The sequence below is a fragment of the Salvia hispanica genome, chromosome 5, assembly GCF_023119035.1.
Source record: "Salvia hispanica cultivar TCC Black 2014 chromosome 5, UniMelb_Shisp_WGS_1.0, whole genome shotgun sequence".
Classification (NCBI taxonomy): Eukaryota; Viridiplantae; Streptophyta; class Magnoliopsida; order Lamiales; family Lamiaceae; genus Salvia; species Salvia hispanica.
In genome coordinates, this window is record NC_062969.1 from 40,693,257 (window position 1) to 40,711,008 (window position 17,752).

The window sequence follows — 17,752 nt, forward strand, 5'->3', positions numbered from 1 at the left end:
AGGAGTGATGTAATGATGCTGTGATATGTCAACTGGAGTTTGCAGATGAAAGCGTATGGGCCTTTCATGGGCTATTTCGAAATATCTTTGGGTGTTCATAAATTTAAATTGGTAAAATGTGGATTGTCAAAAATTAGTAGGAGTATTTGATTCTAATTTGAGCAATTTTGTGGGCCCAAAGGAGAAATTTTATATGCTAATCATGTTTTAATATGATCACTGGATTCAAGCATGTACTCCCTCCGTCCACGAATAGGAGTCTCATTTCTATTCGGCATGGGTTTTAAGAAATGTTTAGAAAAGTAGGTGGAAGAAAGTTATTGGAATAGGAGTCTCACTTGTATATATTAGTATTAAATGGTATGTGAGTGGAATGAGTTAGTGAAATGTGGGGTCTCTTTACAATTATGGTAATTATGAACCGGGACTCCTATTCGTGGACGGACCAAAATGGAAAAACGAGACTCCTATTCGTGGACGGAGGGAGTAATATTTTTTCAAAAAAAAATAATAAAATCATGTTTTTAGAAGTATCAAACATTAGCATTTACGCGGTTTGAATTCGAAAAGAGTATCGAGCTATGAAGTATAAATTTATAGCCATATACTAGTATAGGAGTAGTACTCCCTCCGTTTCGTCATAGTTGAGGCGAAACTTTTCGGCACGGAGTTTTAGAAATAAATATTGAGTGTGTTAAATAAATAGATAAAAAGGTAAGAGAGAGAAAAAAGTAGAGAGAATAAAGTATAAAGTGAATAAAGTAGAGAGAATAAAGTAAGAGAAAGTAAAGTAAAAAAGAAAAAAAAAAGTTACCATATAAGGAAATGACTCAACTATGAAGAAACTTTCTGAAATGGTAAAATAACTCAACTATAGTGAAACTGATGGTGTATATACTTTGTCTAGAGAAATATTATAAGTTTCGTTCTCATTTAGTCAACATTAATATTAGTGTTTTTATTTATTAATTTAATTTTAATACTTCAAAAATTGTTAGGAGTAATAATTTAGTAATTTTACAAATCATATAGTAATAATTGATGCCCAAAACTATCTAATTTCTCTATGACTTTAAAAAATAAGTCAATTTTGTTGACATGAACTATACGACACCGGTGCTTACTGATGATTTCATCACATAAAATGTAAAATATGTAGAATTACATTTTCTATTTCATCTCTCTCCTTCAAAGTCCAAAGTGGAGTTAAATGTAATTCCATAAATTAATAGGGGGAAATATACAGTATTCCCATAAATCATGGGGCACAATGCAATTCTCAACAATTCATCAGTTCAATCAAATTTCCGAAAAAGTGGATTTGCAGAGAGAGAAAGAGAATGTCGGGGAAGGGAGCCAAGGGGTTGTTGACGGGTAAAACCCCAGCTTCAAAGGACAAAGACAAGGACAAGAAGAAGCCTATCACTCGCTCCTCCCGCGCTGGTCTTCAGGTTTTCCTTCTCTCTCTACCTCATTTTCACTTTTCACCCTTCAATTCCACCGATCGCTTCACTTTCTCAGCTAAATTTCGGTTGAATTGCGTATTTAATTTCGTTTTCGCCATTCAATTCTACCTAACGCTTCAATTTCTCTGCTCAATTTGTGTTGAATTGCGTTTTTGTGAGCTCAGCACTGACGTGGGTCGCCAATTTGAAAATAAAGTAAATGATTTGGGATTTTTTGTGGCTTTCGTGATTCTCTACTGCTCATGGGGAGCTCCTCTTCTTTTTTCTTGCTTAGATTGAAGTGTTTTGGGAGTTTCATGTAATTGAAATGAGTTATAACTTATGATCTCACACTAAAAGGGAGATTGAAAATAAGAACCCTAGAAACTTGAAGAAGGAAAGAACTTGCTCAGAATTTAGGAAAACAACTGATTGGGGGATTTGAGAGGAGAGAGTATCACTAATGTCAGTAACAATGAAATATAGGAGTATTAAAAAATGCTCATTTGCTCATTTGTATAGTTTAATGAATTTCATGATCATGTGATGAATCCCATTTTTGTAGAATTCCTTGTTTTGGGTTCTGTTGATGTTCGAGGATAAGGTCGGGGCTATAAAAAAGAATACATTTTGAGATGAGGGAGTGTTTTTTTAATATTATCAAGGATGAAACTGAATCAGAGTTGTTCTTTTCTCTGGGTTGTGTTTTCTCTTAAGGTAAACTTGCTACTGAAAATACGTTCAAGAATCTACGTAGCTTAAGTCTAGGAAATTGGGGTCTTGATAATATTATGTAAAGGAGGTTTGATGCTTGAGGTTCGATCTCGTAAGCAAAGAGTTAGTTTGATCACATAAGGAACATATTTGGATTGAGTTTCTCTAAGATTTCTTGGCATCCTGTTTGGATGAGGTCTAGGCTAAGGTTTGGAATGAGGTTATCTTGAACTATAATAAGTTGATTTTGAGCTCAGGGATGGAAATCAAACCTGAGATCTTCGTACTTGAATTGTTTTTTTGGTGTTTAGCTCATTTAATTGATTTCTTGGCACTGTGTTTGGAACGAGGTTATCTTGAACTATACACTAGTAAGTTGATTTTGAGCTCAAGGATGGAAATCGAAGTCATAATATTCTAGCTTGAATTGTTTTCTTGATTTTATGACTTCATCTTGTTTAATTCTTTCCATTGAAGTAGATAGTTATAGCGTGATACAAGACTAGTGGTTGTCTCTTGTCTGGATCCCGTAATGTCATAGACGAGAAAACGACTATTGGAATGTGGCAAGATCTATTATTTCATTTTACCTATCATCTGCAATTTGCTATAATTTCATCTCTGTCTCTGTAGTTCCCAGTTGGGCGTATTCACCGGCTTCTGAAGGCTCGAGCAACGGCCCATGGCAGGGTGGGTGCAACAGCTGCAGTCTACTCAGCCGCCATTCTAGAGTACTTAACGGCTGAAGTGTTGGAGCTGGCTGGGAACGCGAGCAAGGATCTGAAAGTGAAGCGTATCACACCACGGCATCTGCAGCTGGCAATCCGTGGAGACGAGGAGCTCGACACCCTTATCAAAGGAACCATAGCTGGTGGTGGTGTGATCCCACACATCCACAAGTCCCTAATCAACAAGTCGTCCAAGGAGTGAATGCTGCTAGGTGTCCCTTTTTTGTCTCTCCACAAATTGCAACGGCGGTCGACCGGCTGATCGTGGAGGTGGTTTTTAAGGTATTAGGGCTACGAGCTTAGTCTGTGTACATTTTTTGTCTGTGTATTTTGCTACAATGTTTGTAGACAAGAATGGTGTTCATTATTGTCTGTTTCAAGAGTTTCTGTGAAATCTTCTCGCTTGTTTTGGTGTGGCTTATATATGTCCTTATTTAAGTTATTTTAGTATAGTTTTCTGAAAGACAAAAACATGGAGAGAGAGAGAATCAATTATATCAGTTAAAAATATTTCAACCCAAATGGCTAACCCTCTAAATGAAAAGGTTTAAAATCAAGTTATATGATAAGCTGTCTGCTTATAATAAATAGGAGTAGTAATCAAGAGTCAATTCATCTCCCAAAATGCAAAAATTTGAAGCAAAATCTGACATAACACATCTAAATCCAACACCCACTTTTTTTTCTTGTACAATGAAATAATAGATCTTGACACATTCCAGAAAAAGAAATCTTGACTCACTTTGGTAATTTTACCGACGAACAATGAATGATTGAACTCAACACTCTCCAGATCCCAAAACTGGTTTAAAATGTTTCCTGATAGCAACACTGAGTGTTCAAGAAACTCTCTTCAAGTGTATCATTTCGCCGACTGGTGCTCAGTGATGAACTTTGTGACGACGAAGCAATCTGGTGGCGTGATGTTTGTGTAATAGTTGTGGATAGTGTCTGTGATTTCAAACCCGAATTTCTTGTAGAACTTGATGGCATCATCGTTGTTTGTCTGCACATGTAAGTAGACCTCACCAATGTTCTGCTTTGTGCAGAGATCAAGAATATGATTCAACAGTTTTGTACCTACAAAACATCATGTGGAACAGAGTTTTAATCAACAGCTAGAAATTCTCAACTAGAAGACTGAGGGCAGCTATGATAGTATCTTGAGACACTCATACTGTTGACTGCAATCAACTACGTATAGATACACCCTTTAAGTGGGAAACCAAGACTGATTCCATGACTCTTGAGCACTAAAAAAACGATTTGCTGATAAAATATTCAGTTAACTTCGCAAGTACTTGACATGATCATCAATTTTTAAGGCTCTTGAGTTATTCAATTTTGCTTACAAAACCAAAATCTTAGTTCATAACAATTTCCAAGGGAGGTAAGAGACAATAAGGCTTACCAATGCCTAACCCGCGATATGGAGCCAAAACACCCAATGTCATTATGTATACACGAACACCGCCATTTTCCTTCTTCTCAAGACGGCAGGCGATAGACCCGACACAAATGTCACAATAATAGGCTGAAAAGATGAAATTTCAGAATTCAGAATGCGCACATAATCTCCTAGAAACATAAATATAGCAAGGCTCTATCATGCTTTTCCGTTTTGTTTCCAAATCATGCTATCTTCCAGTATTACAAATTCCACCAGCATACTTTTCTCTGTTACATTTCCTTGATTCTCCTTTCCAAGCAGTTATTCTAGTAAAACATAACACATCTCCCGACTACAAAAGCACCTACATTCAACATACTCCATCTCAGTTTTCACTAAGAGGACAGAAATATACTCAAATTCTCTTTCATTTTGAATCAAGGTAATCATGGACATATTCATGCAAATAGCAAAGGCAACTACGTGTAATCCCCTTACTACTGGAATCTGAGTTAGGTGAGTTATGTATGCCAACAATTTATTGCTATTACACGGGAACACCATCCCTTCTCCTTTCAGTTGTGTAGGCAACGCAAATAGTACAGAACAATATCGTGTAAGAGTAATAAACTCAACGCCTGAAGCCTACCACTAACATACAATAAAGTTACTGTTACTTCTCTGCAGTTAAAACAAGACCAACTATTTTTTTCCCTGATAATGGCTTTTCAACAAATGCAATTACTGAAACTCCAACATGTTTAGAATTCAGGTGCCTTTTGTTCGAGTATGGGAATATTGGATATGGTTCTATTGAAATGTTAAACTCCCAAAGTAAGATGATTTTGGCAATTCATATTTTTACTAACTAGTTACAAGTACTACTGAATTCTCTCCTACATACAGCAAAAAATCCAACATTTCAAATAATACCACACAAACAATAGCAAAAAAGCCAGCATTCTCCCATTAATCAGCCTAATTATGTAACCTAATCTGTAACAACAGAACCAATTCCTTCAGCATAGCCTAAACAGATCATTCGATCCAACCAATAAAATTTTCCAATCCACTTCCCCAATTGTCGCCCCAAAGCAACAATTCTCAACTACTTAAAGAAATTAACATGCGAATTAATCATGAAATCAAGAAAAATCTCAGAAAAAAACAAACACATTCCTGGTAGTGAGAACGGACCTAATTTAGTAAATTCACCGGAGGCGAGAGCATCTGTGTAGTATTTATCGTTGTAGCGAACTGGAAACAGCGCGATGTTGAGCTTTTTCAGCTGCATCAAATTCTTGTCCCTCACACCATCCAGAGAAATTGTGAGTTCTCTCCCTGCACTCCCCATTTTTCCTACTTCAACCCAATTTCGATTCTCAATCACACCTATCTATCTGCAATTAGCCAATCACAAATCAAAATTGGCTGAAGAACAAGCAGAGGTAATAGGCGATTGCAACTGTAGATTTATGAGAGAGATGTTTACACTGCGGAAAGAAACGACGAAACTTCGAGAAGTAGCAGAAGCGGCGGCTGTAGAGAAATGGGGATGAAAACATATACGACGGCGTTTTGCTGCCAACCCCTCCACTATTGTTGTTGACGATTTTGCCACTCCCTTAAAATTTCCTTCATTCAATTTTGACTTTTCGAGGCTTTTTAAAAAAAGAAAATATATAATTTTCAAAAAAAAAAGAGGGAACGTCTTTTTTAGTCTACGAACTTTGCCAAAGTATCATTTTAGGTCCGTAAACTTTTATAATATCATTTCAAGTCCATCAACTATGAGTTAATATCATTTGAAGTACTTTTTTACTACTTCCAAGTTTTATAGGACGAAAATACCCTCGATAACTTAAAGGGTATATATTTTTAATAAACTTATAATATACTCATATTTTTTATAAATATCTTTACAATATATTTTTGACAAATTTTTTAAATATAATTTGACCTTTAATATTATCACTTAATTATGTGACATGCAAGTAAAATTATTTTTCTTCAATTTTTTATATTAAAGAATTTTAAAATTGAATAAAGAACTTTTCTTTAATAATAAAAAATTAAATAAGGACCTTTTCTTGCATGTCACAAAATTAAGTGATAATATTTAAGGTCAAATTATATTTAGAAAATTCATCAAAAATATATAGTAAAGATATTTATAAAAAAATATGAGTATATGATAAGTTTATTAAAAATATATACCCTTTAAGGTATCAAGGGTATTTTTGTCCAAAAAACTTGGAAATAGTAAAAAAGTACTTCAAATGATATTAACCCATAGTTGATGGACCTGAAATGATATTTTCAAAGTTCACGAACCTAAAATGATACTTTGACAAAGTTCGTGGACCAAAAAAGATGTTCTCTAAAAAAAATACACTCATTTTTCAATTTTATTTTTTTCTTAAATTGGGAGGATTATTTGGGAATTAATCACGATGTCACATAATTGAATCAGAAAAATTACTACTCCGTTATTATTTGGTCACTAAAATTGATACTACTAATTTATTTCGACATACAAGAACAAAAATAAATGATGGTATATCTATGTTTGAAATGAAAATTGACAGAAATGTAAATAATGGGCCTTAATTATTTCTAGAAATAAAATATTCATGAATTTGAGCCTTAATGCGTGGGGCTTTTTGAAATTTTGAACTAATTGGGCTGCACAAATGAGAATGGGCCCAGCAAAGAATAGTTCACTTAATTAAGAGAACTAATTTAATTTTATTATGATAAACTTTCCCATGTGAGGAGAGGATGAGTCAATTCATATTCTTAGTTATAGACCCCTTAAATATTAGTACTCCATGTACAATACTATGACGTGATTTTTGTCCATATAATAGATTAAAAAAAACAATTCATTCTTGTAAACCAAAATTATACTACAATCATGAATTCATGATAGTATTATTTTAGTAATCAAAAAGCCTCGAACATGATTCTGTTTTGGTGATAAAAAAATGAGCAAAACCCAATAAACTACTAGTATGCTTAAAAATTCAAACCAAACTCCATTTCAATTAATAAGTATCAAATATTATCAAAATTCACAACACACTCAACTCATCCAAATACAAAAAAACCACAGAAAATGAAAAACCGTTTTGCAGAATCCAACTGAAAACACACACACTAAAAACACAGTGATTTACCACTCTTTAAAACCCCCACACTTCCCCTGCTCCAAAAAACAGAGTCTTCCCCCATCCCTTAAAACACACACACTACCTAAAACCACCTTTCCCCTTCTCCTTCCATCCCTCCAAATGCCTCCTCCCACCAACGACGCCGACGACACGGCCCGGGCCATCAGCTGCATGCTAGTGCCCGGGCCCGTGATCGTGGGCGCGGGCCCCTCAGGCCTCGCCGTGGCGGCCTGCCTCAAGATAAACAACGTCTCGTCCCTCGTCCTCGAACGGAGCTCCTGCCTCGCCTCGCTGTGGCAGGACCGGACCTACGACCGCCTCAAGCTCCACCTCCCGAGAAACTTCTGTCGGCTCCCGTTCCTCGATTTCCCGCCAAATTTCCCCACGTACCCGACGAGGGACCAGTTCGTCGCGTACGTGGAGTCCTACGCCCGGCACTTCTCGATCAGGCCGCGGTTCGGCCAGACCGTGGCCCGGGCCGAATTCGACCCGGCGGCCGGGCTCTGGAGGGTCCAGAGCCAGGACTGCATTTACCTCACTAGCTTCCTGGTGGTCGCTAGTGGGGAAAATGCAGAGCCCGTGATCCCCGAGATCACGGGCCTCGACGCGTTCCCGGGGCCCGTGATCCATACGTGCGCGTATAAATCGGGCCTCGGGTTTCGGGGCCAGAGGGTTTTGGTTTTGGGGTGTGGGAATAGTGGCATGGAAGTTAGCTTAGATCTTTGCAGATATAATGCAATTCCTCACATGGTGGTCAGAAATTCAGTAATTATTTTTCACCCTAATAGTTTTATTTTATTTTTTTTGCTATGGTGAAAAAAGTACAATTTTTTTTTCTTCAATTGAGGTGAAAATTAATGTTTTCTCTTTATATGATGTATAGGTACATATTTTGCCTAGGGATGTGTTTGGAATTTCCACATTTGCATTAGCTATGGCACTTCTCAAATGGTTGCCTTTGAGATTAGTGGACAAATTTCTACTTGTGATGGCCACATTGACATTAGGTCAGACCGAGGGTTTCGGGCTGCCTCGGCCAAAAATCGGGCCGATCGGGCTCAAGAACGCCACCGGGAAGACTCCGGTGCTAGACGTTGGAGCGTTCAATCTGATTAAATCAGGCAAGATTAAGGTAAACACTAAATATTTTTGTAAAATCTACTATGTATATACTTATATTTTGTTTATTTGATTGGATAATAGTAATTATATTTATTTAGGTGATGAAAGGTGTGAGAGAGATAACAAAAAGGGGAGCCAAATTTATGGATGGTCAAGAAAAAGAATTTGATTCCATAATATTGGCAACTGGATATAAGAGCAATGTGGCTAGTTGGCTCAAGGTATATTGCATTTGTAAATATTTTTTAAAAATTTTTTATGTATGGATAATTCAAATATTTATTTTAGTGGGGTTTTGATGATGTGTCATTATAATGTATGTTCTTTTGTTATTTAATTTGAGCCTACATTTGGCTAAAGCATTAGTACCTACAATCTCTTATCTAGATGAAAGAATCTTAGTTCAAAATGCTCTAAAATGGTAGGTTTTTTAGGTTCGAAAATGGACATTTGTAGTGAATGTTAGGCATTGCATACAATTTGTTTTTTTTTTAATAATATTCCCAACTTTTTTATATTTTCAAAATTACAATATTTCCTAAAGAAATTACGGAATCTATACTGTTGCACGATTACACGACTCAACCCACTAGTCGTAAAATAAAAAGTTGATAATGTGGTGATTTGGGGTACAGGGAAGTGATTTTTTCACGGAAGATGGAATGCCAAAGGCCTCGTTTCCTAATGGTTGGAGGGGAAACGACGGGTTATACGTGGTCGGTTTTACGAGGCAAGGGATTCTTGGAACATCATCGGATGCACTAAAGATTGCTGCAGATATTGCTCACAAACTTAGGATTATGAAAGGCTGCAGAAGTAGTACGAGGAAATCAAGATACTAAGATGTAATTATTGTGTTTTTTTTCTGCAAAGAACAAAAGTTATGTAAAGCTTTTGATGTTTCTGGTTTTTTTATAAATATAATAGTCAACCTAAAAATATTCAAGATTTTTTTTTGTTTGGTTCTAATTTCACATTCTTATTCATGTTTAGTATTAGTGTGAAATTGTGAATTATATGCTCTTTGGAAGACTTTGAGAAAAATGAGGCACCTAATTAATCTCTAATTAATAGTATACTAGTACTTATTTTAACTACTCCTGTAATAACAACTTACCTAATTAATCCATAGTTAACAATAACATTACATGATGGAGTATATTTCTTACACTAGAGTACTAGACATCCAATTTCTCCAACACAAGATTTAATCAATATTGGAAACATCTTGCTCTATATAATCCTCCACACTGAATTTTTTACTTTCCAAGTTCAAGTATATTTTTCTAAAATTTACCACTTCACTTCATACATACACACATGATTTTAGCACTCCTAAAACTAATAAAAAAAACAATTTTTATATACCCGACTCAATTATTTCATAATTTTATCATCATTTTAGCTTTGGACATCTTAAGTTAAGTCCAATTAGCATTCATATATAAGACTCTAGCCGCTGCCTTGTTACCGCAAGCAACTACTCGGACTTCGAGATCTTCAAGTCGTTGTAATAGTCCGAAGAAAGAAAAACTCGATAGCTATAAGATTTCCATTGCTGCCTTATTTTCCGCCAACGACTACTTGGATTTCGAAATTTCAAGTCATTGTAATTTTTCGAAGAAAGAAAGTCGATAGCTATAAGACTTCAGTTGCTGCCTCGTTACGCTAACCATTACTCGTACTCGGAGACTTCATGTCGCTGTAATTGTCCGCCGCACCTACAAATATGAAATCTTGGATCCGCCACCATATATATATTATACTTAATTAATTAAATATGTTTATATTTATAATTTCCACGTGACGTGAGGCATGGCCATGCATGTAGGTTAAGTCTAGAATAGGGTAAACAAGTATAAATTGGCATGACATGGCATGCATAAGTAGTGATCATAATTTGACAGAAGTCTTACATTTTGGCATGCATGCCATTTTTACACGACAAATCGTTTTTCCCACTCTTTCCATTTCCTATCTTTTTTTCCTGCATATCTTCCACTTCTATTCATTTTCCATTCTGCTCCTATCAATTATTTTGGGCCCCTTTGTCTTCTTATGCAGTGACAGATCCAAGAAACCGAACTTGTGGGATTGAAATGAAAGAGCGAATTTAATGGAGTAGTATTTTCCGGTGTAGGGCTCGTATAACCCCACCTCCGTCGATCAATGCTCATGTTCAAACTTAAGACATTTGACCTCGTGAATACCTATTTCATACTAGGTCATCCACATTAGGCGGTTTTTTTTATCATTCTCCACACACTGCACGTACAATTTGAGATATCTACACACTATACGATACCCATGATCTACAAGTTTGCGTTGTAGATATCTCCTACTTTAACCCAATTTCAACTTGTTTACTTTTATATATATCAGCCTTTACACTTGAAAAATCAAGATAAAAAACTTCGCATTGTGAATACACACTCTCACTAAATCATCTAAAAAACAATTTTTTGAAATATTTGTTCTTTTGTGGGATTTCTGCATAGGAATGGACCTCTCTCTTCACACACAATATGAATAAAAATATTAGTTTTTGTTTATTATATGTGTATCAGCTATTATTGATTAAGGTCCACAAGAAATTCTCTTTGTCTCAATGAGGATTGCGTGAGTTAGGGTCCACTTTTTTTTTACCTGTTTAAGCTCAGTGGCATGTTGCTTTTAAAGCTGCAAATAATTGACTACTGAATTCAACTATATTTCACATCTTAATAAGACAATACCGACTAGACTTATAAGACATTCGATTTATGAACTATATCACGAAAAATTTACCATCGCTACATTAGAACAAAGATGGGTGTAGAATAAAAGATTGGTTAGGACTATATCTTTCAAAATTATTTAAAAATATATTTTTAAGCAATTCAAATCTTGATACGAGCTTTTGCCTAACAAATTATGAAATTTGGAAAACTTTGGGCATTCAAAGAAAAAAATTAAAATATTTGTGGAAGCTCAAGTGGCTAGAAAAAAATTTACAAACTAAAAACGGGTGCAGAAAAAAAGATCGGTTATGACTATATCTTTTCAAATTATTCAAAAATATATTTTTAAGCAATTCAAATCTTGATACAAGCTTTTGCATTACAATTATATAGACTTTGATTAACTTTGGGCATTCAAAGAAAAAAAATAAAATAAAATAAGCTTTGTAGAAGCTCAAGTCTCTTGTCCACTCTATATGTGTCCGCCTATGGTTCAATCACTCTACCTCCAGACCAACACATGCTACTTTTAATGTTTCTCTCTTAGCAACGAGACAAGTTTTAGGATGGTCACCTCCTCTCCCAGCACATATGATTCCCAATATTATTTTCTTGGAATGTTTGTTTGTACATTGATAATGACTATGATAAGGACAAAGTTATCAAAATACTTCAGCAACCATCGATTAATTGTATTATTTTGACATATTTGATTTTAAAAAATGTGAACAAACAAAAGGGTATACAGAATAAGTAATGAAATATAATTTTCTTTTTTTATATTAATTTTATATCAAAATATTAGTGGAATAAATTAGTAGATCGTGAGACTCATTTATAAAAAAAAGTAGTAATGATAAAAGGTAAATGAAACAATTATTCATATCAGACAACTAATCGCATAACAGAGAATATTTATTTGTACATAATGAGTATATTCAAGATGATTATTTTTCTTATTTTCAAGATATATTTAGAAGTTGAGTTAAATGGATTTCGATTAAGCAATCCGAGATAAGCCACCTAAGCAAATTATCAACCTTACTTAAATTGAGAATGACAAGCAATCCATAACTAAATTCCGAGGAACCAAAAATATGAATAAATAGCAAAAATTTATATTCCTATGAATCTACAAAAAGAGTTCATTTGTTAATCCAATTTAAAAAACTACAAAAAAATTCAAAGATAAATTATCAGTTAATTCAAAATTGACAAAACCACACACTGCAAAGGTAGAAAAATGGAGACCGAAGAAGTAGCAGCACGTATTCATCAGAATACATTGAAAGCAAACCAAAATACCTCGAAATGAGAAAAGCACATTCGAGCGTTTATCGCCTCCTCATTCCACGACCACCGTAGCCACCTCTTCCTCGACCTCTACCTCCTCCCATAGCAGCGGCATCACCTTGAGCGCTCTCAGACTGCAACAAAAACAAGTGTCATTGTCGTGCAATGAGAGTCATACTGAAGTGAAAATTGTGACAGGATCGTCTAAGTTCTCAGTCATCAATCCAAATTTTCGAATTACCTTGGGGTTTTTGACAGTTTCATCGACACTTAAGACAAGGCAAGCAGCTTCAGTAGCTGCGTTTATGGCATTTAGCTGTGGATGGAAAGAGTGTGTCACGAGTGTAATGACAGAATAACCGACAGGTCCAAGTAACTAAAAGGATGAGATGTACCTTGATAACTGCTGGTTCCCACACGAAGTTGGCGAATGAATCTGCAATTCCACCAGTATTGATGTCTACACCGAAAGGTGCACCCTCTCCTGTTTATAATCCAGATTTCGTTAGTAAGAGGTTGTTGGAGAAAAATGGTAGACATCTCGGAGTTAGAAGTAATCATCTCCACATAGCAAGAATGCACAAATAGGCCTACCACATTTAGTAGTACTCAATGAAAAGAACCTAACCGGATGGAAGGGCGTGTTTTTGTCTCAGTTTGTTGAGCACATCAGTTGCATCAAAACCAGCATTATCACACAATTGTCGTGGGATTACCTGCGGAGTAACACAGTGGCAAATTCTGAATCAGATAGCAGTCATAGCAAAGAGGACATAATTATGTTGTTCGGGCTTTCTCTGTAATCCAATTAGCATTCCACCAGAAATAGTCAAGAAGATGTTTTATTTAAAATTTAATATTTATACAGCATAAGCGAAGCATATGCTTGCACATATCCCTACCTCCCATGCATTTCCATCAATGAATATGAAAATATCCCTCCAAATTATTAAAACATATTAATTCCTAGTAAAATTACCTCAAGGGCTTTTGCATAGGAGTTTATAAAGAGCTGCGACTTCCCAGCTATGGTGCGTGCATGCTGCCTCAAGTACCTGCTAATCTCCATCTGCAGATGCAAATTAAACATCAAAACTGCAACTACAATGACCTTTTAAAGGACAAAACATTGATTCAAGCAGAAGATAGATCGTACATCAATAGCACCACCACCAGCAACTACACTTGAGTTCTTCAGAGCCCTTCTGACAATCATAATAGCATCATGCAAACTCCGTTCTGCCTCCTCAATAAACTATGGTAATCAAAGATAGTGATCAGATGTGAGCCTACATAAACAAGTTTTAGGAGAGGATAGCACAAGGATGATAAACACCGAACCTGATCTGCACCACCACGGAGAACAATTGTCGCAGTCCTGCCAGATGGACATCCACTAAATATATTAAACCGCTCATTTCCAACTTGCTTCTCTTCAAATACGTCACATGTACCAAGGACCTTTCAAATAGAAGAGCGAGAAGCCATGGAGTCAGCAGGAGGAAAATTAACAGTTTACTTCAAAAACTTTAGCCAAAAACATAATTGCATTTGTAACAATGTGCAGAGCATGAAAACTGAGTCTGAGACTCTGAGTGATGTTAATGCAATCTCAGTTTGTTATATTATTATCATCAAGGGAAGAAAAAGAGAGAAAAGCAAGAGACTACCTCATCAATAACGTTGTTCACAGTTGTCTGAACAGTTCCACCAGCAGCTGCTGCAACCCGATGTAGATCTTCCTCAGCGACCCGACCAGCACAAAAGATGTCACGGTCTGCAAAATACTGCACACAGGCAGTAAATTTACAATGATTAGTTGTTTACCAAAAGCCTTCTTTCCTTACCATTGTCGTGAATGAAATTTACAGCCACACTATTCTTGAAAGAATTGACAAGTAAAATCTATATACTTGACTTTAGTAAAGTTTAAGCCCTAATAAGCAAACATGTTAGGAATTCCTTAAATTGGCCATGTGTATTCAAGATAAAAATGCTTAAGTCTAGTACCTGAGTTGCCAGATCACCAATAGCAAGCCGTGACAGAACAACTTTAGCTCCACTCTTCACACATTTATCCAGCTTATCATAAATGATATTCCATTCTGCATCTACAATTGATTGGTACTGCAATGGGTCCGACAATCTAACGAAACACCCAAAATAACAAATTTAGAGAAAATGGGTAGCCACTTTGCAGGACATGAGGTAACTCCAAAGATGTAGGACATTCTAACCTGATCTCTGCGTTTTCTTTCTCTGATTTTAGCTCTAGTTCAATGTTAAGCAGAAGTATCTTTGGATTTAGAAACTTTTTTGGTTGCTGCTCAAAACCAGCATAAGAGAATGTCTTTTTAAAGGCTACACCATTCACAAGAAAAGAATCCCTCATCGTACCTCCAGGAACCTACAAAAGTAAATTCGCATGAAAACATATTATGGTAAACAACTAAACATGTTTACTGCGATTCAAAACTCTGAAACCCAAACATTCTACAAGAATTTGTGGAACTATCATACACACATTATACAGAGACTGAAGCTTTCAGACACAACACTTAACTATGTTGCATAAGTAAACAGTAGAAAACACCTTGTTGGCTTGTTGCATAAACAAACAGCAGAAAACCAAAATATGGCAGGCCCTAAACAGGAATTAGAATACGAAGTAAAGTAAATGTAAAATTCTTGCACCTTTTTCATCCCAATCATGTTTAACCTATCTTCAGCTCCAATAGCAAGAACAGCATCCACAGCCATAGTTGCAAAAAATTCCTTTTCACCACCAATAAGCTTCGAAGATAGTGTTGTAGCAGCACATTTTGCCAATAAACTTTTCTTTTCTTCCAAGCTTTTACCTTCTATGCTAACAGCTAACTCTTTGATCTTCTCAATTGCCTAGTAGAGTAAAAGAGACACGGGATATTCAAGAGGCTTTGATGTAAGACCTATACATGATTTGAACTGACAAAAGTAGCCTCAAATCTTACCAAAGAAGAAGCTGTGCGATAACTTCTTATAAGGTTTTGAGGATGAACACCATCTTCAATAAAAGGCTTTGCTTCCTTTAGGAACTCTCCTGCAAGCAGAACAACTGTAGTGGTCCCATCACCGACCTGTGGAATAAATAGAATTATAGAATAACACTAGACTTCAGCTGTGCATTTAAGTAGAGGGGAGTATTGGAACAAAATCAGTTTTAACAAATGCAGCAGCATGTGAAACTTTAAATAAACGGTTATTTAAGCTGTATTACTCAACTCATCTTGAATGGATGGCAATGAATGCACACCGGAAGCTATCAATTAAATTTAAAAAAAAAAAAAATAGTAACCAGTAGCAAAATTAAAATGAAATAATACCTCAGAATCTTGAGACTTTGCAATGTCAACAAGGATCTTGGCAGCAGGATGAACAATGTCAAGAAGCTTCATAATGGTGGCACCATCATTAGAGATGGTGGTATTCCCCTTATCGTCATGAATCAATTTGTCCATGCCCCTTGGACCAAGGGTAGTTCGCACAACATCCGCCACAGCAACACATGCATTTATATTGCTTATTAATTGTGGTTTTCCTTGAGATGTATCAGTGCCTTCCTTGAGCAATATAATTTGTGGTTGCTGTTGTTTTATCACCCAACATAGCAGATTTTAGTGCAAAGAAAAAAAATGTATTCAGACAAGACTAAAAATAAAAAATACCAACAAATCATGCATAATCTTTGTTAGCCTCAGTGGAACTGTATTGGATTCACAATATCACCCAGTATTAGCACATACAGTTTCTAAGTAAGTTAAAGGATTTATGCATCAATCAGCTTATTTTGCCATATAATATCTACTCAAATCTTAGACAGATCTATTGCATAAACCTAACTGGCTAGATCATGTTTGTATGTCTATATATTGTCTTCAAAGCAAGTATGAAGGCCTGGAAATTAAAACCTCCCCCAAAACAAAATCCCTGAATCAAAATACAAAGTGTTGTTCGATCAATTCCTTCCAGTGCCAGATACTGCACTATGTTTATTGCTTATAGCTGAAGAAAACAAAGGCTATCATCAAGTAAATGAGATTTCACTCATCTACTGAGCGCAAACAAAGCTGTGAGCAATAAAGCATCCGAGTAACATTTTCTCGGAAATGAAAAAGTCGAAAACGAAATCTAGCATCCGTCATAAACTAGAACATCGCCAAAAATCAAAAAACAGGGATAGAAGGAGCATCGATGCACAATCGCGAATAAGCATACATCTAGAAAGATGAGATTTCTACATACGGAAACAAAAATGCAATGATTTCACACAGAGATATAGAGAGAGGCAGCTCGAGCTCACCAACATAGATGCCATTGTGAAGATTTGAGTTTCTGTGCGAAGATTGTAGAGCGAGAAGAAGTTGGAGTGAGGGAGTGTTCTAGGGTTTAAATGCAAGGCCTTCGGAATCGAAGTGTATCTAATGAGTGCTTATTTTTGAAACGTAATTTTTGAAACTCAAGAGCGTTTTTTGGGTTTTAGATTTTTTTTTTTTTTTTTTGTATTATTACGTAAATACTTATGTTTAAAATTACTATGGTATTTTCAATTTCAAAAAAATCGTTTGTAATTCGAATCTTGCATTCTTCCAAAATAATATATATATATAGGGGCATGTTAGGGTGCCACCACCCCTTAAAATAACACCATACCACCATTTCTAGCCAATTATTTGTACACGTGGACGAATAATAAGCTGCCACGTGGCAAAAAAAAAAATGCTGGAAAAAGGCAGGCAGCAATCTGCTGTTCTTTAAACAACAATTTTTCTTGAACAACAATATCCGACACACTATACAACAATCTATAGATTGTTGTCTACCGTATTGAATATTGCTGTGTAGCGTTAATAATATTGCTGTATAAGCGTTGTCACGTTGTCATTTTAAAAGGAGTTGTCATTTTAACACAAACCTATATATATATAGAGTAGTGATATAGGGCAAGTACTCCTTAAGTATATAACTAGAGAATAAATTTCAACCACAAGATTAAGAAATGAAGGGCTGAAATTCAGCTTGGGATTTTGAAATTGATCCAGAAAATTACTTCACTATAAACAAGAATTGGTTCACTATAAGTAGATGGGGGTAAAATAGTCATTTAACAAGCAAAGCTGGGTAAAACATG

The 17,752-nt window shown here is 35.7% G+C and overlaps 4 protein-coding genes across 4 annotated transcripts; 2 read left to right on the forward strand and 2 right to left on the reverse strand.

Annotated features, from left to right (window-relative positions):
- The first annotated feature begins 1,293 nt into the window (after nt 1-1,293).
- Nucleotides 1,294-3,291, forward strand: LOC125188641 (probable histone H2A variant 3). The gene is made up of 2 exons (XM_048085612.1): nt 1,294-1,451; nt 2,793-3,291. Exons 1-2 carry the CDS (start codon nt 1,341-1,343, stop codon nt 3,087-3,089), a joined length of 408 nt encoding a protein of 135 aa, XP_047941569.1. The 5' UTR covers nt 1,294-1,340; the 3' UTR covers nt 3,090-3,291.
- A 257-nt stretch (nt 3,292-3,548) lies between these two features.
- On the reverse strand, nt 3,549-5,882 carry LOC125188640 (N-alpha-acetyltransferase 50). Its single transcript, XM_048085611.1, has 4 exons — nt 5,770-5,882; nt 5,475-5,677; nt 4,299-4,421; nt 3,549-3,967 (listed from the first exon to the last, which is right to left on the reverse strand). The coding sequence occupies exons 2-4, from the start codon at nt 5,629-5,631 to the stop codon at nt 3,750-3,752; spliced, it is 498 nt and encodes a 165-aa protein (XP_047941568.1). The 5' UTR covers nt 5,632-5,677; nt 5,770-5,882; the 3' UTR covers nt 3,549-3,749.
- Nucleotides 5,883-7,570: 1,688 nt separating this feature from the next.
- Nucleotides 7,571-9,498, forward strand: LOC125190079 (probable indole-3-pyruvate monooxygenase YUCCA4). The gene is made up of 4 exons (XM_048087276.1): nt 7,571-8,215; nt 8,334-8,582; nt 8,671-8,793; nt 9,208-9,498. The coding sequence occupies exons 1-4, from the start codon at nt 7,571-7,573 to the stop codon at nt 9,412-9,414; spliced, it is 1,224 nt and encodes a 407-aa protein (XP_047943233.1). The 3' UTR covers nt 9,415-9,498.
- A 2,890-nt stretch (nt 9,499-12,388) lies between these two features.
- LOC125191360 (T-complex protein 1 subunit eta-like) lies at nt 12,389-17,074 on the reverse strand. Its single transcript, XM_048088908.1, has 14 exons — nt 16,925-17,074; nt 15,948-16,208; nt 15,576-15,701; nt 15,280-15,483; nt 14,823-14,992; nt 14,596-14,731; nt 14,256-14,372; nt 13,927-14,046; nt 13,742-13,840; nt 13,565-13,654; nt 13,214-13,301; nt 12,981-13,069; nt 12,827-12,901; nt 12,389-12,719 (listed from the first exon to the last, which is right to left on the reverse strand). Exons 1-14 carry the CDS (start codon nt 16,937-16,939, stop codon nt 12,627-12,629), a joined length of 1,683 nt encoding a protein of 560 aa, XP_047944865.1. The 5' UTR covers nt 16,940-17,074; the 3' UTR covers nt 12,389-12,626.
- Nucleotides 17,075-17,752: the final 678 nt, after the last annotated feature.